The sequence below is a fragment of the Schistocerca nitens genome, chromosome 2 (assembly GCF_023898315.1).
Source record: "Schistocerca nitens isolate TAMUIC-IGC-003100 chromosome 2, iqSchNite1.1, whole genome shotgun sequence".
Classification (NCBI taxonomy): domain Eukaryota; kingdom Metazoa; phylum Arthropoda; class Insecta; order Orthoptera; family Acrididae; genus Schistocerca; species Schistocerca nitens.
In genome coordinates, this window is record NC_064615.1 from 580,601,810 (window position 1) to 580,627,077 (window position 25,268).

Sequence of the window (25,268 nt, forward strand, 5' to 3'; positions counted from 1 at the left end):
AATGAATAGTTACATTTAAATTACTGTTTGCCACATTTTATTTAATCAAAATGACTGGCTTATGATGCTTATTTAATGTCAGAAACACATGTACATGATCTGTGAATGTTACTTATTTACCTAAATATCTCAATAATAAAAATTTTTCAGTGAAAGATGTCATTTGCTCATGTGATGTAACTAACAATGTTGCAGAACCTGTGATTAGGTTAAGTTGATTTTGCTACACAAGCATAAAGGGAACAGAAACTTCAGCACAAAATAAAGTAACACGATCAGTAATTTTGTATACTCTAAACAGAAATATAACTGATAATTATTCTTCAATAAAAGGGAGACATCGTTCATGGGAACAGTATGTAATATCACTTAATTGATGCACACATATGTATGGTAACACTTTCACACATGTAGGTGCACTATACATACAGCAGAACACTGTACTTTAAATATGGTAATGGAAGTCTTGGCAGGATGTAAATAATTTAATGATTGAAGGTAACAACTTGCCAAATAATGGAAACACTGAGTCATTGAAAGATCCTTATAAATGAGTAAAGAAGATATATTTTAAGAAACTATAATGTAAGGAGGTATATAAGCACATATTAATCTTCTGGAAAATACATTTGATGTGTATCCTCTACATTTCAAAGTCTCCGTTTCTCATGTATTTCAAGCATGTTCTATTTAGTTTCTATTTCTAACAAAAATGCACAAATTGATGTACTGTTGAGATCTATACAGTAAGGTTAGACAAGAAATTTTATTTTAAATGTTGCTATTAATGGCCATGTCACTGTTGTCATTTGCAGTTGGATAGTATAGATTTTTATATGTCAGTACAGTTATCATTTTAACTATGGCCATTGTGGGTGACTTTGGTCATTGGTCAGTATGCTAGCATCGTCAGCAATATTGGAGACTCTATTATCCTTAGCAGATAATTTATTTTTGTCACAAACTGAAGCATTCTTAGTGGTTAATATTGTGAAACCCAAAATGAGACGTTAGTAACAAGATACTCTCAAAAAAGGTCTTTATTTGCTTGCTCACCTTCTTTTGTAAACCACTTTAAATAAAATTTCTAAAGTATAGTCACAAGAACTTACCTTACATTTCCCGGCCAACTTCATCAACGTTTTCGTAAAAATCTGGGGCAAGTTGTTCTATTTCGATCATTACTGCTGTTTCAGGAGGGTGTTCTGGATTTTGCTCCAGTAACAAATTGACTATGTAACTTTCAGAAGAACTTGGTTTGGGTATTCCTGCTATTTGTAGTAACTCATCATTGTCTTCACAAATGAATGGAAGCCGGTGATCACACACTAAGTCATGCCAGTGTAATCCATCATTGTGTAAATTGTTTAGGATTGCTATGCAAGACTCTTCTGAACCCCCTTGCAGCTTCTCGCGGTTATCAGGTTGAGGATAGCCTAACCTGTTATTGTAACAATACATTGACAATGACACTGAGTGCATATAAAAATATTAATTTACTAATTATGGAAACTAACTTTTGCAAACAAAATAATATTTTTAGATACACCTGCAATCCAAGCACTTCGTAATATCACCAAGGTATTTACATATACATAAATATTCAGTACATGTGATGAATATGTTAACTTTCAAAGAGCTAATGGAAGAATGATTTATTTACATTTAAAATGTGTACTCAAATTTAAATTCCTTACTCTCAGATTGAAATTACCCAGAGGGCAAACTGATAAATGATAAGAGTGTTGAGAAATATGTTAGCATGTTTTTGACAGGACCTGTTATAGTGTATATAGGGTGTTACAAAAAGGTACGGCCAAACTTTCAGTAAACATTCCTCACACACAAAGAAAGAAAATATGTTATGTGGACATGTGACCGAAAACGCTTACTTTCCATGTTAGAGCCCATTTTATTACTTCTTCTCAAATCACATTAATCATGGAATGGAAACACATAGCAATGGAACGTACCAGTGTGACTTCAAACACTTTGTTACAGGAAATGTTCAAAATGTCCTCCGTTAGCGAGGATACATGCATCCACCCTCCGTCACATGGAATCCCTGATGCGCTGATACAGCATGGCGTATTGTATCACAGCCGTCCACAATACGAGCACGAAGAGTCTCTACATTTGGTACCGGGGTTGCGTAGACAAGAGCTTTCAAATGCTCCCATAAATGAAACTCAAGAGGGTTGAGGTCAGGAGAGTGTGGAGGCCATGGAATTGGTCCACCTCTACCAGTCCATCGGTCACCGAATCTGTTGTTGAGAAGCGTACGAACACTTCGACTGAAATGTGCAGGAGCTCCATCGTGCATGAACTACATGTTGTGCCATACTTGTAAAGGCACATGTTCTAGCAGCAGAGGTAGAGTATCCCGTATGAAATCATGATAACGTGCTCCATTGAGCATAGGTGGAAGAACATGGGGCCCATGAAATGAGGATTGACACATTGTTTGATGAACCACTCGCAGAAGTGTACCCGTGGAGGCCAATCAGCTGCTGATAGTGCCTGCACATGCTGTACATGGTGCAGAAACAACTGGTTCTTCTGTAGCACTCTCCATACAGTGACGTGGTCAATGTTACCTTGTACAGCAGCAACTTCTCTGGCGCTCACATTAGGGTTATCGTCAACTGCACGAAGAATTGCCTCGTCCATTGCAGGTGTCCTCGTTGTTCTAGGTCTTCCCCAGTCATGAGTCATAGGCTGGAATGTTCTGTGCTCCCTAAGACGCATATCAATTGCTTCAAACGTCTTCCTGTCAGGACACCTTCGTTCTGGAAATCTGTCTCGATACAAATGTACCGCGCCACGGCTATTGCCCCATGCTAATCCATACATCAAATGGGCATCTGCCAACTCCGCATTTGTAAACATTGCACTGACTGCAAAACCATGTTCGTGATGAACACTAACCTCTTGATGCTACGTACTGATGTGCTTGATGCTAATACTGTAGAGCAGTGAGTCGAATGTCAACACAAGCACCGAAGTCAACATACATTACCTTCCTTCAATTGGACCAACTGGCAGTGAATCAAGGAAGTACAGTACATACTGATGAAACTAAAATGAGCTCTAACGTGGAAATTAAGCATTTCCGGACACATGTCCACATAACATCTTTTCTTTATTTGTGTGTGAGTAATGTTTCCTGAAAGTTTGGCCGTACCTTTTTGTAACACCCTATAATTCACTGGAAAAGAAGCAACAAGACGTACCACTACTGCATGTACAATAACATGTTACTTTAAAGCTTTTATTTTTTTTCCATTTTACACAATTACAACACATTTTTCTCTTTAAGAAGATTAATACACAGTAAAGATTAAAGGAAAAGCTTGAAGAGGTTACGATATTTTTCTTCATTTATGGTTCAATCTTCTGGCATGTTCACATTATAAATGACTCAAATTATCAGGAATATTAATTAAGGTAAAACCACTTACTTATTTTATTATTGGTATGAGATTATGTACATAATACTAAATTTTAGAAGTGAATGACTGCTTCATGGCAAGCACTTGTGTTATGGACCTTGAAACAATGATTTATGAACAAAACTTCGAAATAATGAACAACACTCTGCAGTATTATCTCTATGTAGCTGTGAATGAAGTGTCTCTCTAAAATTGACGTTTTCATTGGTATAAATTGATCCCTATCTTCTTAAATATTTAAAGCAGTGAACACTGTTCCTTTATGGAGACACACGTGTCATTGTCATTAATAGCACTTTTTGAATTTGTTTATAAGCATTTGTTGTATTGCAAACTATCAGTTATTCTGATCAATAAATGCAATATGAGAGCCATCTTAAAAGTTTTATTTACCGAAAAGTAATTACATTGCTATTACACACAGTGTTAAAAAAGTGTCAAATATTTTGTGAAGTGGTGGTAATCCTTAAAACAAGGAAAACCATCCCGTAAACATAGGCTTCAAAATGCATACCTTAAGACCCTCGACACTTGTTCATCTTCACTGCTGTCAGTGACATCTCTTCTACTGAACAAGTGCTCATAGCTCTTGAGGTATGCATTTTAGAGCCAATGTTTACTAGACATTTTCTTCTTGTTTTTGTCCATACTACCTCCTCCCAAAATACAGAAAGCAACATGCTTGCTGCAGAAGAAATCTATTTCACAGTATTGAAGATGAACAACTGATCATAGCTCTTAAGGTATGTGTTTTAGAAGCCATGTTTATTGAAACTTTCTTTTTCGGTTTGATGGTTACTACCATCTCTCAAAATACTCAACACTTCTTTATAAACTCTGTATATTTTAACTGTCTGTGAGTGTTCATTACCCATCTGGCTTAAAGTCATTAAACACACTGATTGCCATTACTATGGCCCCATTATCGGAAGAAATATGTTGTCAAATCATGTAGTGTGCCATACACTGATCAGCAGTCACTGTATTAACAGTACTAAGTAGCAACAAAAGTTCTAGTGTTTATTATCAGTGAGAAGAGAAGCTTTTTTCCTCATAATTGTGATTCATCTTCTCTGGATAGATTTTTTTATATGTTACATGATTTCTTGGAGTGTCCTGTGTTGAAATTTGATATCATAATTGACTCAAAAATGGCTTTCTGTTTCTGCGTCACCCCTGAAGTAATATCCACTGGATACAGAGCTAACAAGCATCTAACTATTTATATAGTTTTCAGATCATGTAATACACAGCCCCTTTCAATCTCTGTAAATATTATATAGAGATCTTTTATAATTTTACTTGTAGCATCCAATGTTTTGTTGTCTCATTGTTGTGGCAGATATCTAGCTTGCATAGGTACAACATGTATCTGAGGCAGTAATCAAAGCATATAAATCTCTGTATATACTAGTTAAGGTTCTAAATGCTGCAAGCACAATTACACTGGATGAAGCCTATATTCTCTAGTAAGAACACATAACGTGCTGCAGTGATATGGAATCTCCGGCAAAGATACCTGTCAAAGTACATAGAACAAGTAAACAGAGGGCAGCTAGGTATATAGTCGGAGACTACAGAAGAAAAAGTTGCATCACTGAGATTACTTAGAAACTGAAGTGGGAAGTCTCACACAAAGGAAGGTAAGGGTTAGATTTGGGGGAATCATGGAACAACAATGTAGACAAAATACACTCCTGGAAATGGAAAAAAGAACACATTGACACCGGTGTGTCAGACCCACCATACTTGCTCCGGACACTGCGAGAGGGCTGTACAAGCAATGATCACACGCACGGCACAACGGACACACCAGGAACCGCGGTGTTGGCCGTCGAATGGCGCTAGCTGTGCAGCATTTGTGCACCGCCGCCGTCAGTGTCAGCCAGTTTGCCGTGGCATACGGAGCTCCATCGCAGTCTTTAACACTGGTAGCATGCCGCGACAGTGTGGACGTGAACCGTATGTGCAGTTGACGGACTTTGAGCGAGGGCGTATAGTGGGCATGCGGGAGGCCGGGTGGACGTACCGCCGAATTGCTCAACACGTGGGGCGTGAGGTCTCCACAGTACATCGATGTTGTCGCCAGTGGTCGGCGGAAGGTGCACGTGCCCGTCGACCTGGGACCGGACCGCAGCGACGCACGGATGCACGCCAAGACCGTAGGATCCTACGCAGTGCCGTAGGGGACCGCACCGCCACTTCCCGGCAAATTAGGGACACTGTTGCTCCTGGGATATCGGCGAGGACCATTCGCAACCGTCTCCATGAAGCTGGGCTACGGTCCCGCACACCGTTAGGCCGTCTTCCGCTCACGCCCCAACATCGTGCAGCCCGCCTCCAGTGGTGTCGCGACAGGCGTGAATGGAGGGACGAATGGAGACGTGTCGTCTTCAGCGATGAGAGTCGCTTCTGCCTTGGTGCCAATGATGGTCGTATGCGTGTTTGGCGCCGTGCAGGTGAGCGCCACAATCAGGACTGCATACGACCGAGGCACACAGGGCCAACACCCGGCATCATGGTGTGGGGAGCGATCTCCTACACTGGCCGTACACCACTGGCGATCGTCGAGGGGACACTGAATAGTGCACGGTACATCCAAACCGTCATTGAACCCATCGTTCTACCATTCCTAGACCAGCAAGGGAACTTGCTGTTCCAACAGGACAATGCACGTCCGCATGTATCCCGTGCCACCCAACGTGCTCTAGAAGGTGTAAGTCAACTACCCTGGCCAGCAAGATCTCCGGATCTGTCCCCCATTGAGCATGTTTGGGACTGGATGAAGCGTCGTCTCACGCGGTCTGCACGTCCAGCACGAACGCTGGTCCAACTGAGGCGCCAGGTGGAAATGGCATGGCAAGCCGTTCCACAGGACTACATCCAGCATCTCTACGATCGTCTCCATGGGAGAATAGCAGCCTGCATTGCTGCGAAAGGTGGATATACACTGTACTAGTGCCGACATTGTGCATGCTCTGTTGCCTGTGTCTATGTGCCTGTGGTTCTGTCAGTGTGATCATGTGATGTATCTGACCCCAGGAATGTGTCAATAAAGTTTCCCCTTCCTGGGACAATGAATTCACGGTGTTCTTATTTCAATTTCCAGGAGTGTACTTTTATCTTGGTGTGACATACAGTCAAGCTGAGGAATCCTTGCATCTGTTCACACTAGAAATTCATTTCATTAAACAAAACCACATAACAGTAAACCAGATTCTCAGCTGATCCACTGTGGATGTGGGACAGCAGTTGGTCAAATATTTAACAATGAAATTTGCCAAACAGCTGTGCAATTGAGACGTTATTTTATTTTATTTTCACTACCAGTTTCGGCAGTTAATTCTCATGTGCTTCCTTCAAAAACTTGACTGCAACTTTGTTGTAACTCGCTGATCTTTCAAAGTGCCGCCACGCAGTTATGCGCATCTTCTACGTGCGGTGCTGTCTGCCAGCCATGCAGCAGCAGCGCCACCTAAGCCGCCAGACTTGGACTCAGTTATGATTTGACTGTTAAAATATGTACACACGTCTTACTCTGTTTACTTGATCTGTGACTATCATGTATTGCGTCTTCCTTGAAATATATTTGTTCAACTTGAAGTTATAACAAACTTGCAAATTGCAACTGTAACTTGCATCTAAGTCTTTGAAGGAAGCAGTTGAAAATTCATGACATCCAGAAACATATGGTCCCAGTATGCCAATATTGATCATTTTTGAGAGGTGCATATGGGGCCTAAAGATGGCACAACGAATTGCCAAAACTGGTAGAAAAATAAAATTCTTCTCAATTGCATGGCTGCTTGGTGAATTTCAAGTAAACCAGGTTTGTTCTTTATGAGAAGCATAGTATTTGATTAAGGAGTAGATGACATATTATTATATCTCACGGAGTAATGAAGTTCTCAAATGATTTAAATATACCTATATTGATACCTGACCAGCATTTTTAAGAATGACAAAGTCTTGATTTGGTAGTATGATATTCTAACCTAGACACATAAAAAGAAAGGAATGTGTTAATCTGGGAGTGTGCTGTCACAGCTCAAATGTCGTAGTACATCAAGAAGAGAATGACACTTATGGTCTCCATCAGAATAGTCTTATGAGTTATTTCAAATTTTACAATGGCTTTAATAAGGGGGCAGTGGATTCAGTTTGGCAGCTTTACTTGAAATCTTGGATTCAACCTTCTGTTAATGTCTTTTTTATAGCATATTTTGACTTGTCTGTGGCTTCTTAACATGACCTTTGGTGTGCACATTACAATTTCTTTTTAGAAATATGCTTTGAAAAGTGATGCAGCTGCATTCATAAGTGGCTGAAATATATTGTGCTGACACCAGATTTAAAATAAGAGGCTTCCCATCATATTGCTGAAACTAGGACTCTTTACACATTCTCCAGCAGGGCTTTCCTGTGTTTTTTTGCACACACTGTGCATAGTGATGATCAACTTTTGCCTACTATGATCAATGATAGCCTTTATATCTTGCCTGACAGCAATGTTGTTTTTGTTTAGAATGATGATGCCAAAGTTTAGTAGTAGTATTTACAATCATGTAGAAAATTAGCAAGGCCAGCAGTGATGGGAAATAGCTTACATTTGGAAAGTACAATTCTCCTATGAGAGAACAAATAGAATGATCATGAGGAAAAGTGAACTCAAACATGTCAGATATAGAGCGAAAATACTGTAAAAGAAACTAAAAATAATAAGACTTGCACAAGGTAACAGCAAATAGACATAATGTAGACATGGGATGACATGAGTGAAATTAAAATTAAGGGGAGTTTAATAGTGCACTCTGTAACTGAGAAGAGTAATCTTCCAAAAAAATGGTGATAACAAAATATTTTAGACCTTGTAGCTTCAAATAGGCCTGGACTTATCAATATAAAAACAGGCATTAGAGATCATGATATCATAATAATGATTGTTGTTAAAGTTAATAAATTAATCAGTAATGCTAGAAGAGCATTTTTGTTAGGAAGAGCACATAATGGACATCATTTAGTTCCCGTATGATGGTTGTAGAGGAATTTTGGATAAAGTTTAAATGACTGTAATTCACACCCTGCAAAAGCACATGGCCACTAAACGGATTAAGGATGAAAAACACCCATCATGGTTTAATAACAAAATTTGGAAACTGCTAAGGAAGCAGAGACCGTTGCACTGTCAGTTCAAAAAATAAAGCTCAAATTACAACAGGCAAAAATTAAAAGAAACTTGTATGTCTACAAAAAGACTGATGAGCAAAGCGTACAACAACTACCACTGTAATACCTTAGCAAAAGATCTTGCCAAGAACTTGGGAAAATTCTGGATCTTCTATCCAGTCACTGAATTACCGGTCTGGTGTGACAATAAAGACAGCAAAAGGAAAGCTGAAGTTTTAAATATCACATTTAAGAAATTTTTCAAGCATCTCACATTTAAGAAATCTTTCAAGCAGGAGGATCATATAAACATACTGTTGTTTGACCATAGTACAGACTTCCATATGGAGGACACAGTAATAGGCACCCCTGGCACAGAGAAGCAGCTGTAAGGGTCTATATAGAATTCCAGTTGAGTTATACAGGGAGTGCTCTACAGCATTGGCTCCTTACTTAGCTCACATTTATCATGAATCTCTCACCCAGCGCAAAGTTCCAAGTGACTGGATAAAAGTACAGATGACTCCTGTATATAAGAAAGGCAAAAGAATAGATTCAGAAAATTACAGACCAATATACTTGATATCAGTTCGATTCAAAATTCTTGAACATTTTCTCAGTTCAAATAAATTGCCTTGAGACAGAAGAGCTTCTATCTACATATCAGCAACACTTCATGAAATGAAGTGGGAATCCCTGGAGGGAAGACTATGTTCTTTTCATGGTATGCTATTGAGAAAATTCAGAGGACCAGCACTTGAAGCTGATTGCAGAATGATTCTACTGCCACCAATGTACATTTCACTTAAGGACCACAAAGAGAAGATTAGATAAGATAAGAAAAATCAGGGCTCTTGACAGAGACATAACACACTTGTTTTTTCCTCATTCTATTTGTGGGTGTAACAGAAAAGGAAATGACTAGTAGTGGTGCAAGGTACCCTCCGCCACACCCCATTTGCTGACTTGTGGAGTATGTATGCACATTTAGTTAAAGAACAAAAACAGACAAATCTCATGAAGCTCAAAAGTGAAAATTCAGTTTCATTAATATTAATAAAGAAATAGAGAAGTGAGAAAGTTGAAGACCAATTAAAATAAAAACTTTAACATTACCATGTGAGAACACTGTTATAACCAAAAAAGACAATCCACTGAATGCTAATGTGGATTTCTGGAAGGTTTCATCTGACCTTCTTGAGCATTTTGTCTCTTTCAGTACTTTTTATAGATCTATCTGCAATGAGTAACTTATACTGCACCATTGTTTCAAATTGTATATAGTCATCAGTAAGCAGAATGATATAGTCAAAACTGGGAATGATTCCTATGAATGCCTTGAAGGCTAGAGAAACGGTCAGATCTGATCACCGCAATGAGATGCTTGTCATGTGCCCCTGAAGACAAGGAAAGATAGCATCTTACTGGAAAGTGATACTCCAGTAACCTCTCAGAATGCCGTTATGGTTGCAGGAGGGATCTCTGCTTATTGGTGGCACAAAGTGTTACTGACATCAGTGAATAGTCAGCGGGTTAGAAACACGACCAATGGGCTGTAAACATTATGAGTCAAAGGAACACCTTTCCTTGCTCTGTTTGTGAGGTGGACCAATAGTGGTACAATTAATACCTTACTGACTTTAAACAAAAGATACTACTGTTTTCATCCACTAACTAACATTTAAAGACATTAAAATGCCATGTATATTAACAGTTGTCTCAGAGTTGCTTTCCTGGGTATTACAATATTAATCACTTTGAGACGAGCACAATACTAACACATGAATTTTTACTCTACCAGGCAATCAGCAGCAATGACTATTATCCTTCTTCATCATTTATTCTCATGATCAAAGCCTTGAGTGGCATTCCCATATGTTCTTGCTTCTGTAATATTAATTAAATTGAATTTTCACTTTTGTGCCTCGTCAGATTTGTCTGTTTCTGTTATACATTTACAGCTACATATGTACTCCACAAGCCAGTACATGGTGCATGATGGGGGGTATCTCCACAATATTGGAAAGATACTCAAGGTTTTGATCATGAGAATAAATGATGATGAACAATCATTGTCATTTGTGCTGACTGCCTGGTAGAGTAAAAATCCATCTGCTAGTATTCTGTTTGTCTCAAAGTTATTAACATTTAACACCCACAGAGCAACCCAGAGGTTATCATTAAAGAAATGGCATTTTATTGTTTTTATTTATTAATTAGAGGATGGAAAAATTTGTATTTTTTATTTAAAGTCAGTAAGGTATTAAGTCAATTTGTAAGGGATAACCATTATCAGTCTAGCTGTGGTCCAGAACTGATTACTCATATGGAAATAAAAGCAGTTATGATATACATAAATTACATTCTTGCGTTTGATACATCTAATACTTGTATTTTTTTTATTATTCATCACAAATACCACACTTGGAGTGCACTGTTTTAATCACACTGTCTCATTAAAAGTTTCTGAACTTGAGTGGATTATTTACACCCAAAAAATATGATAAATGTAAGTTAGCTCCTCAAGCTGGATAGTATAACAAATCAATCACCACACAAAAATGGTTTGACTAAAGTGCACCTATCAATATACAACAAATATAGTAGCTTCCTAGCTTCATAAACGTAAAACCCTTCTGCAAAACTGGAAAGGTTTGTCACCCATATTCTCTTCAATATCTTTTCGTTTATAAAGGATTATAAACTATGCATTGAGGCTGGATCAAATCTAAATTAGACTTTACATTCTGAAGGCACATAGTAGAAGAGAGGGGGCATCAGCTTCTGTGGTGTGGTTAGGCAAGTCATGAGTGGGGATAGCATGCAGTTGGCCTTTGCAGATTCATATATTAGTACTTTTCATGATGTCTCAGCAACCGGTGCACTGTAAGATTGCTCAACACACCTTCATCAAATTTCTTACTCATGAATGTGTGAAATCAATGGAAATTGTCAAATCACCATAAAGAATGTCCTTAGTGGGTCCTTTGACTTTTAGCTGAAGAACAGATGTTGAAATGTTTGCAAGTTAGTGGAGGTTCAAATGGCTCTAAGCACTATGGGACTTAACATCTGAGGTCATCAGTCCCTAGACTTACAACTACTTAAATCTAACTAACCTAAGGACATCACACAGCTCCATGCACGAGACAGGACTCGAACCTATGACCGTAGCAGCAGCGCGGTTCTGGACTGAGGTGCCTAGAACCGCTCGGCCACAGTGGCCGGCATTAGTGGAGGCAATAAGCAGTATTTGCAGCTGCAGGAGAAGCATTTTTAAATCACATTATGACCTGTGATGAAACATGGGTATACCATTACATGCTCACGTCAAAATAATCCCATAAAGAGTGAAGAAGGAAACATGATGTAATCCCAGTGAAGGCCAAGAGTTGATTGTTGGCTGGAAAGGTACTTGCAACCGTGATTTTTTAACCAGTGTGGCATTTCCCATATTTATTTTTCACATGAGTGCTGCACCATCAGTGTAGCATATTACTGTGGCCTTTTGAGTGAGGTTAAAGTTGCTTATCACAGTAAACGATGTGACCTACCAACAAGAAAAGTTGTTCTGCTTCACAATAATGTCCACACCTCTCACTGCAGCTCTCACTCATGAGAAATTAGAAGAAAAGAGATGGACACTACTCGAGCACCCTCCTTATAATCCAGACCTGTTTTCCTGTGATTTTCACCTCTATGGACAATACTGAAAGCACTAGGAGACAAATGTTTTGATGACACAACTGTGGAAGACTTAGGGTGCAACTGCCTGGTGACACAATGCCACTCTTTTTATGATGTTGACTTCAAGAAGTCCCCAATCGGTAGGGTTACGTGTATTTCTACATCAAAGTTCATGCAGAAAAGTGATGAACACTATATTATGTTGTAATAGGAAATAAAAAAATTTAAAACCCAAGAAGTTCCCAATAGGCAGGATTAAGTGTATTTCTAAATCAAGAGATTATGTAGGAAAGTGATGTACACTACATTATGTTGTAACAGAAAATAAAAAATTTAAAACCAGAAGTCAAATTTACATCCCATCCACTCTCACATACTTGCAGCTGTAAGAAATTGGCTTGCCTGTGGTAGTTCAGCATAAATTCTAATTATTCTATGATTTTCAAAAATGAGTGACAAGTGAGGGTGGTTTTATTGTTGCTTTATCTAACTGTTAAGTCCAGTAGCATGTGCTTCAAACAATGGCATGCACATTCCACATGAGTCAAAACTGACTAATAATTAGTGTTGATGATTCTGTTGATAACTTAAATTACAAAACATTGAAATATGCATGCCCAATAATCAACAAATAACTTGCTCGACTGTAATAGCCTACCACAGATCTCTCCAATGTAGCAGAGATGTGGAAAACGTCACAAAAATCTGCCACTGAGACTGATTTGGAAACCAAAAAGACATATGGGAAATATTAAAATCTTTCATTTAGTTACAGGTGCGGCTCTCATACATAAAGAAAATCATAAATCTTGGTAGTGTCAAAAAATTGACATCAGATCTAAATAAGAACTAATACTTTATTTATCAAAGGAATACACATCACAGGTTGCTTGAAAGCAAATTTAGAAAAAACTTGAATTGATTAAGGATATCTATATACAAAAAGATATAATGTGTCTTACATACCCACCATCATCGCTCCAGTCAGTATTAAACCTATCTGTTGTAGGTGGTATTTTCTGCAAAGTGCCTGCCCAATACCAACCATTAATATCTATAGGAAGCAGATCAGTTCGATTGCATCCTTGGAAGTCACATTTCCGTCCACTTGTCCAGGCGTAATTTTGTTCCCCTGTGTACAGACACAAATGTTTTTATCAGATTTTTTACATAAATAAAAAGTTTGCTGAAGTCATAAAAATTACATCAATGTAGCAATATTCTGGAATATGGCCGTTAAGTGTAGGTCTTTCTCTATTACAACATAATGTCTCTACAGCCTTATCTTTACATGTATATGACCTACATGGGTAGCAATGTATTTACCTGATCCTTTTAAAAGATAGTACGCTGCTAATTACTGAGAAGTAACAAAGAAACTCTGTATTCAAATGAGAAATGATTCTGTGTTGACCAAAATTAATGGATGTAAAATGTATGAGTCACTGTAAAGATAAAAATATAGAAATGAATGGTTGTATCTTCTGATAAAAATCAAGATTCTCTGTTTTATAATACACTCCTGGAAATTGAAATAAGAACACCGTGAATTCATTGTCCCAGGAAGGGGAAACTTTATTGACACATTCCTGGGGTCAGATACATCACATGATCACACTGACAGAACCACAGGCACATAGACACAGGCAACAGAGCATGCACAATGTCGGCACTAGTACAGTGTATATCCACCTTTCGCAGCAATGCAGGCTGCTATTCTCCCATGGAGACGATCGTAGAGATGCTGGATGTAGTCCTGTGGAACGGCTTGCCATGCCATTTCCACCTGGCGCCTCAGTTGGACCAGCGTTCGTGCTGGACGTGCAGACCGCGTGAGACGACGCTTCATCCAGTCCCAAACATGCTCAATGGGGGACAGATCCGGAGATCTTGCTGGCCAGGGTAGTTGACTTACACCTTCTAGAGCACGTTGGGTGGCACGGGATACATGCGGACGTGCATTGTCCTGTTGGAACAGCAAGTTCCCTTGCCGGTCTAGGAATGGTAGAACGATGGGTTCGATGACGGTTTGGATCTACCGTGCACTATTCAGTGTCCCCTCGACGATCACCAGTGGTGTACGGCCAGTGTAGGAGATCGCTCCCCACACCATGATGCCGGGTGTTGGCCCTGTGTGCCTCGGTCGTATGCAATCCTGATTGTGGCGCTCACCTGCACGGCGCCAAACACGCATACGACCATCATTGGCACCAAGGCAGAAGCGACTCTCATCGCTGAAGACGACACGTCTCCATTCGTCCCTCCATTCACGCCTGTCGCGACACCACTGGAGGCGGGCTGCATGATGTTGGGGCGTGAGCGGAAGACGGCCTAACGGTGTGCGGGACCGTAGCCCAGCTTCATGAAGACGGTTGCGAATGGTCCTCGCCGATACCCCGGGAGCAACAGTGTCCCTAATTTGCTGGGAAGTGGCGGTGCGGTCCCCTACGGCACTGCGTAGGATCCTACGGTCTTGGCGTGCATCCGTGCGTCGCTGCGGTCCGGTCCCAGGTCGACGGGCACGTGCACCTTCCGCCGACCACTGGCGACAACATCGATGTACTGTGGAGACCTCACGCCCCACGTGTTGAGCAATTCGGCGGTACGTCCACCCGGCCTCCCGCATGCCCACTATACGCCCTCGCTCAAAGTCCGTCAACTGCACATACGGTTCACGTCCACGCTGTCGCGGCATGCTACCAGTGTTAAAGACTGCGATGGAGCTCCGTATGCCACGGCAAACTGGCTGACACTGACGGCGGCGGTGCACAAATGCTGCGCAGCTAGCGCCATTCGACGGCCAACACCGCGGTCCCTGGTGTGTCCGCTGTGCCGTGCGTGTGATCATTGCTTGTACAGCCCTCTCGCAGTGTCCGGAGCAAGTATGGTGGGTCTGACACACCGGTGTCAATGTGTTCTTTTTTCCATTTCCAGGAGTGTATATAAAACTCATCGCTACTGACACATCAATAAAGATGTATTTATTTACACTGACACATAACAGGCCATGAAGGAGAAGACTTCTCATATTTTTGATGTATCACAAGGAATAAACTTTAACTCTCATTTATAATTGCAGCATATCTCAACTTCATTAAAATTTGCTTAGAAGTCTGCCTGAGATATTCTCAACAGAACTATTTGACAGTATTTATGGAAGACAAGGAAATATTTACTTATCCCATATTTCTACAGGAATATCAGTGTTATGTGATAGACAATATAAACAGTAAATGTAATCAAAAGGAAAGAGAATAGTTTTAAAATATAGTCATTATGAATAGTGATGGATAAAACACTGTTACAATATATGTATCAATTCCATAGGTACATGTACCAGAGTTTCAAGGATGTAGAAAAAAACTAAGAAAACATATGTTTTTCAAGTGACTTGAAATTATTACTGGTTATAACTATAAAATTCTCATGTAAATTGTATTACAATCAAGAAGATAACTTTTAAGGAATTTGTATGAAAATACTCTTCACTATACAAGAACATGTTGATAAATAGAAAGTTCTCTAATTGTGTTTAGAACCCACTGTGTCCCCCTCAACGCATTTAACATGCTTTGGCAGGTTGTCGACAGCATGTAAACAAATGTATCAGATTCCTGTCTGTACTAATGTTAAACTTCTAAATTTTTAAAGAGATTGTTTTTAGTTCCAATAATACAGCCATGTTAAGTACTTTTTTAAGGATAAAATAACAATGATTCATTATTTAGCCACCACAGAAGTTCCTGATAGCAAGGTTGCCCATAACGCCTTAACAAATCTGTATTTGCAATTCAAATGTTAGCAGACATAGGCGACATAAAAATGAAAAAGCTTGCATCTTTGCCTACTTTCATTCCATAATGTCATATGGTATAATATTTTGGGGTAACTCTTCAAGTCAAACAAAAATTTTCAGAGTCCAAAAGCTTGTAATACGTGTTATTTGTGGACTAAATTCACGGACGTCCTGTAGAAACCTCTTCAAATAACTGGGTATACCAACTACTGCTTCTCAGTATTTACTCCTTAATGAAATTTGTCCTAAATAATATATCTCTTTTTCCAACAAACAGCTCAGTTCATACATACAATACCAGGAACAAAAATGATCTGCACAAGGACTTAAAAGCACTTACTTTAGTTCAAAAAGGGGTCCACTACTTTGGCCAACTCCTTCTACTCCATTGACGAATTTTTTAATAGAAACAAATGATGTATTGTATATATTCATACTATTAGTATTGTTATTTCAGTTAAAAAAAAAAAAACAAAAAAACAAATTGACATGTTCCACATCCGATCTCCGCAGCATGGATCTATGGAACGAAAAACTAATCTAATCTAATCTAATCTAAAACATCAACCTATGGACACAGACCTCATGTTATAGATGTATTTTTCATTGCAACATCACCTTAACGTAACTAACATGTCTTCTAATTACCCACAGATGACTCTGAATGTTGGCCTGCCATACTATTCGTGCTCCACCAAGGCAAACTCAAGCTTTTGCACGCAGCAACTTGTAGTATGTGCAGTTAAAGTCACTAACACCATTTACCAAACTGTTTTTGATGTCACAAATGGTCCAGAATTGCAAGGTCTGCACCCACTACCATGCAGCCATGGTGCAATATTTTAACCCTAGTGCTGCCCCAAGCACCTCTAGCAAGTAGTATGTGTTAATTTTGCCAGATTGTTCCAGAGAGCAATGTGGTTGCTAGTTTTTGACGTCCTCCATAACTTCCCATACATATCACAAATGGTCACTACTATGACAGCACCAGCCATCCATTCCCTGGCTACCCTATTTGCAATTGAGGCTTTTCTGTCAACAGCCTTCAGTTTAAGGCATCTTAGCCCAAGAATTCATCAAACATAACAAGACAGAGAACATGACCACAGCTCTGTTCTACATAGTGTCAAATTTTGAATTAGACTGGTTGCTCAGGACATTTAAAATCTTTATGCACATAATTATGAGGACAGCTACTTCCCAGAAGGTATTCTTGAGCTTGCTTGCAACATATAGGTCCACATCTGTCGACAGATGGAGTCCAGCTGAAGTGCTACATGAATGCACACCCCAAACTTTCCTCAAACTGCTGTTCTTAGACCAACAGCCCCATCTCTCATGCACACAGCATATTATTGTACAGTTCCCATGTGTGGGCTCACATCTTTGACTGGAATCCTAGCTTGAACCAAGGTTCCATTTTCTGCAATTGGAATGGGGGGGGGGGGGTGATGAATGTTTGAACATTATAATCTCCACACAAGTTCCCAGCAACCAAAGGGGATCAACAATGATCATAGTTGGAGCCAATGGAGGCCATCTCTAGCTCCCATCGAAGACCTTCTCCACAAACCAGAAAAGCTGTCAGTCAGACTTAAAGGATAGAGGTGTTCAGAGAGGTGAAATTGCTGCCAGCAGTCCCTAGAAGCAGGACCATGTGCTTCCTCTGAGATATATGCTAAACCAGTGCTATTATCCACAGCACTGGCACTGGTACCTGACATGGTCTATCAACATGTAGAAATGCCACTGAACACTTCAGTGAAGATTGTAGCATACTCCCATCCTACTGGGTGGGCCAGGCGCAAATCTGGCAATTTTTGACCCCACATGCTGACTAAAGGTGTAGTGGTTTAGTATTTGCCTTTTTCTTGTTATCAGTCTTCTTACTGTGTTGACATGGCCCACCAAAAGTTACTCTCCTGTACTAACAGCTCCCACTAGGATGATGCAGGTTATTTATTCTCTGATGTCTTAAAACATGTCCTATGAACCTGTCCCTTCTTACATTAAAAAATGATGATCATTCCACTTGGGACCTGTGAAATGGTACGTTAGCTTATTTGTTTTAGTTGTAAATATTTGTCATGTATTGTTGTTTTTCTGACATGTTCTACATCCTGGAGGACCACCTCACTACGGATCAATTGGAATGAAAGTAAATTTAATCTAATCTAAACTGTCATTCTTCTGTAGCATCACATCTCAGATGCTTTGGTTTTCCCAATGTCCATGATTTACTATCATACAATGCTGTGCTTCAAACATACATTCTCAGAAATTTTGTCCTGATGTTAAGACCTCTGTTTGATTCCAACTGACTATTCTTGGCCAGGAATCACTCTTTGCCTCTGCTAGTCTGCTCTTTATCTCCTACTTGCTTCAACCATCATGGGTTATTTTGCTTCCAAGGCAGCTGAATTCCTTAATTTCATCTACCTCGTGATCACCAATTTTGATGTTAAGTTTCCCACTATTCTCGTTTCTACTACTTCACATTATTTTTGTCTTTTTATGGTTTATCCTCAATCCATATTCTATGCACATTAGACTGTCCATTCCATTCAACATAACCTGTAATCCTTCTTCATTTTCACTGAGGATAGCGATGTCATCAGTGAATCTTATCATTGATACCCTTTCACCCAACACCGCTGAACTTTACTTTCATTTCCGTCATTGCTTCTTCATAATACAGGGTGTTTCAAAACTGTTGGTCAATATTTAGGGATATGACAGGAATGATCATTCAAAATAAAAAAGTCAAGTGAACATGGGGTCTAAAACTCTTACCTTAAGGACTATGAGCAATTGATCTTTGATACTGTGAAACAAATCTCTTCTACTGCAAGCTCTTTGCTTTCCATGTTTTGGGAAGTGATAGTATGGACCAAAACAAGAAAAAAAGTCCAGTAAACATGTGTTCTAAAATGCATACCTTTAGAGCTATGGGCACTTTCTCATCTTCGCTACTTTGAAACACAATTCTTCTAATGAACAAGTGCTCATAACTTTTAAGGTAGGCATTTAAGAGCACATGTTTATTGGACATTTTTTCTTGTTTTGATCCATATTATCACTTCCCAAAATATGGAAAACAAAGAGTGTGCAGTAGAAGAGATTTGTTTCACAGCATCGAAGATCAAGAATTGCTCATAGTCCTGAAGGTAAGCGTTTTAGAGCCCATGTCAACATGACTTTTTAGATTTTGAATGATCATTCCTGTCATATCCCTGAATATTGACCATCAGTTTTGAAACACCCTGTATAGACTGAACAGTAAGTGCAAAAGACCGCATCTCTGTCTTACGACATTTTTAATCAGAGCACTTTGTTCTTGGTCTTTCAGGCTTATTGTTCCCTCTTGGTTCATTGTACGTATTGTATATTACCCATCTTTCCCTATAGTTTATTCCGATTATTTTTGAAATTTCAATTATTTTGCTCCACTTTATAGATTTTTCTTCCATCTTGCTTCCATTATCAAGAGCTTTCCTAAAACCAAACTGATTGCCATCTGACAGATCCTCAGTTTTTATTTTCCATTGTTCTGTATATTAGTCTTGTCAGCTTGCATGAACTGTTAAGCTGTTTGTGCAATATTTCTTACACTTATCTGCCCTTGCTATCTGGGGAATTGTGTGGATGGTATTATTCTGAAAGTCTGATGGTATGTCACCAGTCTCATAGATTCTACACACCAACCTGAATAGTCATTTGGGTGCCATTTCCTCCAATGATTTTAGAAATTCCAATGGAATGTTATCTATCCCTTCTGCCTAATTTACTCTTAGAGTCTCCAGAGATCCCTTAAATTCTGACTCTAATAATGAATTTCATATGTCTTCCATATCGATTCCAACTTCTTCTTCTATCATGTCACCAGACAAATCTTCCCCTTCATAAAAGCCTTCAGCGTAATTTTTTTTAGCTATTCATTTTCTCTGCTATGTTTAACAGTGGAATTCCCATCCTGCTCATCCAAGAATTGCGCCCGCCATTCAAGAATTGCGCCCCGCGGGCGCGTCCGGGGCCCACGGGCACAAGGCAGTGTAGTTCAGCGCCCCGTCCGCGACAGTGTGTCGCTACTGTCGTCATGGGAGCGAGAAAGACAGCTGCGGAGCGAGTGAAACCGCACAGCACTGCTCTGCGCTGGACTGTCCCGTGGTCAGATCCAACGTAAACAAAATAACAGAGGAATCGCACCTCTATAAAAGAGGTCCATGAGCAGTAAAACAAGCAAACCATTTACTGTTTAGGTAACAACTAGTGTTCTTGTGACAGAATTACTACGCAAAGCTATGGAAACAATATCCAAAACAAGAATCGAAGAATAACTTAGTAGTTTTCTGACCCACAGGTTGATTCTATTAGTACAGCACATGCACACTCGACATATGTACCATAGGCGTCTTCCGCAAAATATATCAGTTTCTTAAATGAACTAGTCATAAATATTCTATTTTAGAAATAATTTTATGTAAGGGATATAGAGTCTCATTCTTACTGTTAATAGTTACAAGTAAATATTTTCTGTTGTACTTCATGCTACAGCTTTTTGTATCCCTCTTCAGAGTTTAAAAATCGGATGCTTCGTTTGCTGTCTTGTACATAATAGTTTTAACTGATCAAGTTTGAAAATAATTTAAAAAATTAAGGTTTTAAAGCTATTTAATTCTTAAAGTCAACATTGTTAAAGAAAACAATTAACATTTTACACGTTTTTCTTTTTCCAGGAAACGATTCTGTCTAGGTTTGGTACAACATTCCGAGATACTGCTCACCTCAAAGAATTAGTCAAATTTTTATCGACAAGTAATGAACGGTTCTTAGCTTTAGCAAGCTTTAAAAGAGAACAAGCGCTCACAAATATACGTGGAACCAAACACTGAGAGAACTTTGGCCGCGTGCTAGGGCAAAAGACGGTATTTCTCTCGTGGAAGACAGCTGTAAAAGTCATCCAGAGTTTTACACATAAGAAAGCGGTCCTTCAGGCGGTTATCGCACTGCAGGTCAATCAGCTCTAGTTGAAGCACTTGTGAGACGTTCTCTGCCCGAAGGGAAAACGGGCTAACAAATATACCTAAGGCCGGTTGAAGCTCACTTATCTCCAAAAATTTGTTTTCAAACTGTTCTTGTAATTCGCAAATGATTTGAACATAATCTGAAAAATCCACATCTTCTTTAGCGGTGTGTAGTGCAGGGAAGTGTCCACAATTTTTCTCGCGCAACTGTTTTTCCCACAAAATAAGTTTTTTTTTTAAATGCTTGAAACATATGCACTAAATCAACAACAGAGTGATTTTCGCCCTGGAGTGAAATGTTCAAAGTATTTAAATGACAAGTAAGGTCACTCAAAGAAGCCAAATTCGCCACCCACTTAGGATCACAAAGTAACTCTTCTGGACGTCCTTTCATTTCCAAAAAAGTATTTATTTCGCCCCTCAAGGAGAAAAACCGATGAAGCACTTTTCCTCTGGTCAGCCATCTTACTTCGGCGTGGTAGGGGATGTCCTGGTATTCCGCTTCGATATCAGCCAGAAATTCTTTTAACTGGCGATGTTTGAGTCCATGCGATCGAAGATAATTATCCGTTCGAAGAACTGTGTCCATAACATTTTTTATGTTGACAATCTTCCACAAAGTGCCTCCTGATGTATCAGACAATGGGCTGCCGCAAATAAGGAACAGCGAGTGCGTATCCCTCGTAGTGCAGGGGCTCCATCCGTTGTTACACTGGCCAGGCGCTCCCATTTTAAACCAACTGACTCGAACACGTTTTTCACGGCTAGAAAAACATCCAAACCGTGATTATGTCTTTTAATGGTATAAGGTCGAGAAATTCTTCCCGCAAAGTCCGCGGACTCATCAAGAGCGATAGAAAATGAAGTTTGCCGTTCTCTCCATTAATTGCTGCTCCATATCTGAGGGCATATCTTCGACTCGGCAAGCAACAGTTTGAGGCGAAAGAGCTAGTTTTTCAAAATTTTCCGTGAGGTCTGTTGGACAAATGCAAGCCACCGGGTCGACCAGGCATTCCTTGATGAGATTCCCAGCCGAAAAGGGTTTCCCTGCTTTCGCAATTCTCAGCGAGCATTTGTAACTTGCGTGCAAATTTTGCCCACCTGTTTCCTGCTCCTACCACGGCAAAAAAAGAACATACAATTAATTTTGTACAATCCTGTTTTTTAAAACACTTTTATCATTTTAACAATTAATTGTTACATTCATTGAAACTCAAATAAAAAAAGTAACAAAAAATATTGGTTTTAGGTGCGCTCTCCCCCAGCTCCTCTGAAAAGCGGCCTTAGACGCTAGCAAGGACAGCAAGATGTGGTCGTAAAATAATTTTATATCTGTTGGAATATTTGCGATTTAATTAATTGAAAACATAGATCAAACTACAACATATGTTTTGCCGTCCATAAAAACACAAATATACAAAAACAAAGAATGACTCTTAATAACACTTTGCTGCCCGAGAGAGCGTTTGCGACGGCTTTTCAGAAAGTGACAAAAAATAACGCACCTGAAACTTTTTCTTAATTATGTCTGTGCGACGCGATTTAATGCAACCCAAATATAAAAACTAACCGAAAAGTAATCTTCCTTGGTGCTGACAATGTGATATTCGACAACTGGCACATTGCTAAGTGACATATCACATTATAAAATATAGTTTTATTGATCATCTTTAGGAAACACTTCACTGTAATGCTGCTTGAAATTTTCTTTCAGTTCTTCAAGCTTTGACTGGCGTTCCTCTTGACAAATTTTCGAACTGATATTTGTGACAGGTATTAAAGTGCCGTTCAATCGAGTACTTTTTTAAATACATGAGGTTCCGATGACATACTAAACATTTGGCAGTACAAAGGAAATTAATTTCCCACTCGGGTTTAACTAGTTCGGACGCGCCGCTGCTCTTTCATTTTGTCTGCTGCTGTTGACCATCCATCTTGATCCATTGTAGCCTTACGTCTGTTGACTAACGGTTTGTGTCGTATCAATGGTTTTGTACGACGCACGCGTACAGAGGCATGGCGAGGCGCGGCGGGCGGTCCGCACAGCCAGCTAAGCGACACGGCTCGGCCACTGCGAGAACACGTATTCGCCCGGGGCGCAGGCCGCGGGCGCTGGCACCCCAGGGGCACAGTTTGGCGAGCCTACTCTAAATCTTACTACTCCTGCTTTTAATTTCACCATAAGTTATTTTCACTTTTCTATATGCTGAGCCATCCTCCTGATGATTATTTCTTTTTCGATTTCTTCACATCTTTACAGCTTGAAGCATTTCTTCTATTACCCAAGGTCTCTCCACAGTTACCTTCCTTGTACGTATGTTTGTCTGTCCAGCATCTATGATTGTCATTTTTAGGTATATTCATTCCTCTTCAACTGAACTGTCTACTACGGTATTCCTTGTAGCAGTATCCCCATGCTTAGCGAACTTCAAACACCATCTCTTCATTCCTCAGTACTTCAGTATCCAACTTCTTTCCTCAGCCTTACAATCCAAAATCTGTTTTCAGAATCTCTGTCTGACCATTATGTAACCCAGCTGGAATCTGCTCACGTCTCTGGGTCTGCTCCAAGTATGCATCCTCCTTTTGTGATTCTTGAACAGCACATTTGCTATTACCATCTGAAATTTGTTGAAGAACACAGTCTTTCTTCTCCCACATTCCTACTGTCAAGCCCATATTGTCCCATAATCCTTTCTGTCATTCCTTCCCCTACTACTGCATTCCAACCTGCCTTCATTATTAGATTTTCATCTTCCTTTACATACTGAATTATCTGTTCAATATCCTCATATAGTTTCTCTATTTCTTCATCTTCTGCTTGCAATGTAGGATGTACTCCTAAAATACTGTGGTTGGTAATTGTTTGCTGTTCAGTCTGATGAGGACAATCCTGTCACTGAACTGTTCACAGCATATCACTCCCTGCCCTTCTTTCCTGTTCATCCTACTACTTTTATACAATTTTCTGCTGCTGTTGATACTGCCTAGAAATCCTTACCTTCTTTCCATTTCACTTCACTGACCCCCACTATATGTAAGCTGAGCTTTTGCATTTCCCTTTTCAAATTTTCTAGTTTTCCTATTATATCCAAACTTCTGACATTCCATGCTCTGGTTTGCAGCATGTTATCCCATCATTGGTTATTCCATCTTTTCCTCAAGGTCACACTCCCTTCGCAGTCCCCTCCCAGAGATCCAAATGGAGGAATAATCTGGAATCCTTAGCCAATGGAGAGATTATGATGATTTTTTTTTCAATTAAAGGGTACACACCCTTGGGTACACATTATGTGTCTTTAATGCAATGGTTTCCATTTCCTTCTGTATCCTCATGCCATTGATCATTGCTGATTCTTGGGGGCAGTTTCTCTAACCAAGGGTATGAGAGTGCCCTGAACCTCTGTCCGCTCCTCCACCCTCTCTGGCGTGGTCACTGGGAGAATGAGGGTGATCTTTTTATACCAGAAATCTTCTGCTACCACTACTGACAGTTTTTATTCTAAATTGAAGCAGTGGCCGGGTTCGAGCCTGGGACTCGGAACATTTTTATGACTAGTCAAGGATGCTACTCCAGGGAAATGGGCTCTATGTCTGATAACAATTTGCATTCCTCACCCAGCCAGAGTATCAGTATCAGTATACCATCAGTAATACTCAGGTTGTCCAACCAGTAAGTGTAATGGGCGGTACAACCAATGTATGAGGGGTACATAGCTGCTGGCATGATACAGTTTACAAATACTGTGGCTGGAGGCACCTCAGGCACTATCTCACAGTCTATAAAGCTTCAGCTATTGCACCATACTATAAGTCAGAGTTCAGCCTTGTGTTATTCACTGGACAGGTTTATCATGCTGTATGAAAACCTTTGCTGTGTTATAGACTTTTTTATGGCCAGCTGTTCGCTATGTGATCTCTCTACTTAGCAACCACCTGGAGCTGCCCATTTGTTCCACCAGTCTCTGTTTCACTACCTTTGGGAGAGATCACAAACCATGTTTCCATCTACTATCATGAAGGATTGAAAAGCTTTTATCCAATCCTTCAAATGAAGCTTTTATGTAACTTGCTCATTTTAATACAGAAATTAGATTTAAGAGGAATACATATCTCTGAATCCAAATATTCTGATAAATTATA

General features: G+C 39.7%; 1 protein-coding gene across 1 annotated transcript in view; it reads right to left on the reverse strand.

Annotated features, from left to right (window-relative positions):
* The window catches only part of LOC126234502 (uncharacterized), a 115,963-nt gene that overhangs the window by 45,559 nt on the left and 45,136 nt on the right, over positions 1-25,268 (reverse strand). The window contains exons 3-4 of the mRNA XM_049943196.1: positions 13,272-13,437; positions 1,113-1,441 (exon numbers count right to left, since the gene is read on the reverse strand). Of these exons, the coding sequence (XP_049799153.1) occupies positions 1,114-1,441; positions 13,272-13,437 (494 nt within the window). The 3' untranslated portion in view covers position 1,113. The remainder of the gene's footprint in view (positions 1-1,112; positions 1,442-13,271; positions 13,438-25,268) is intronic.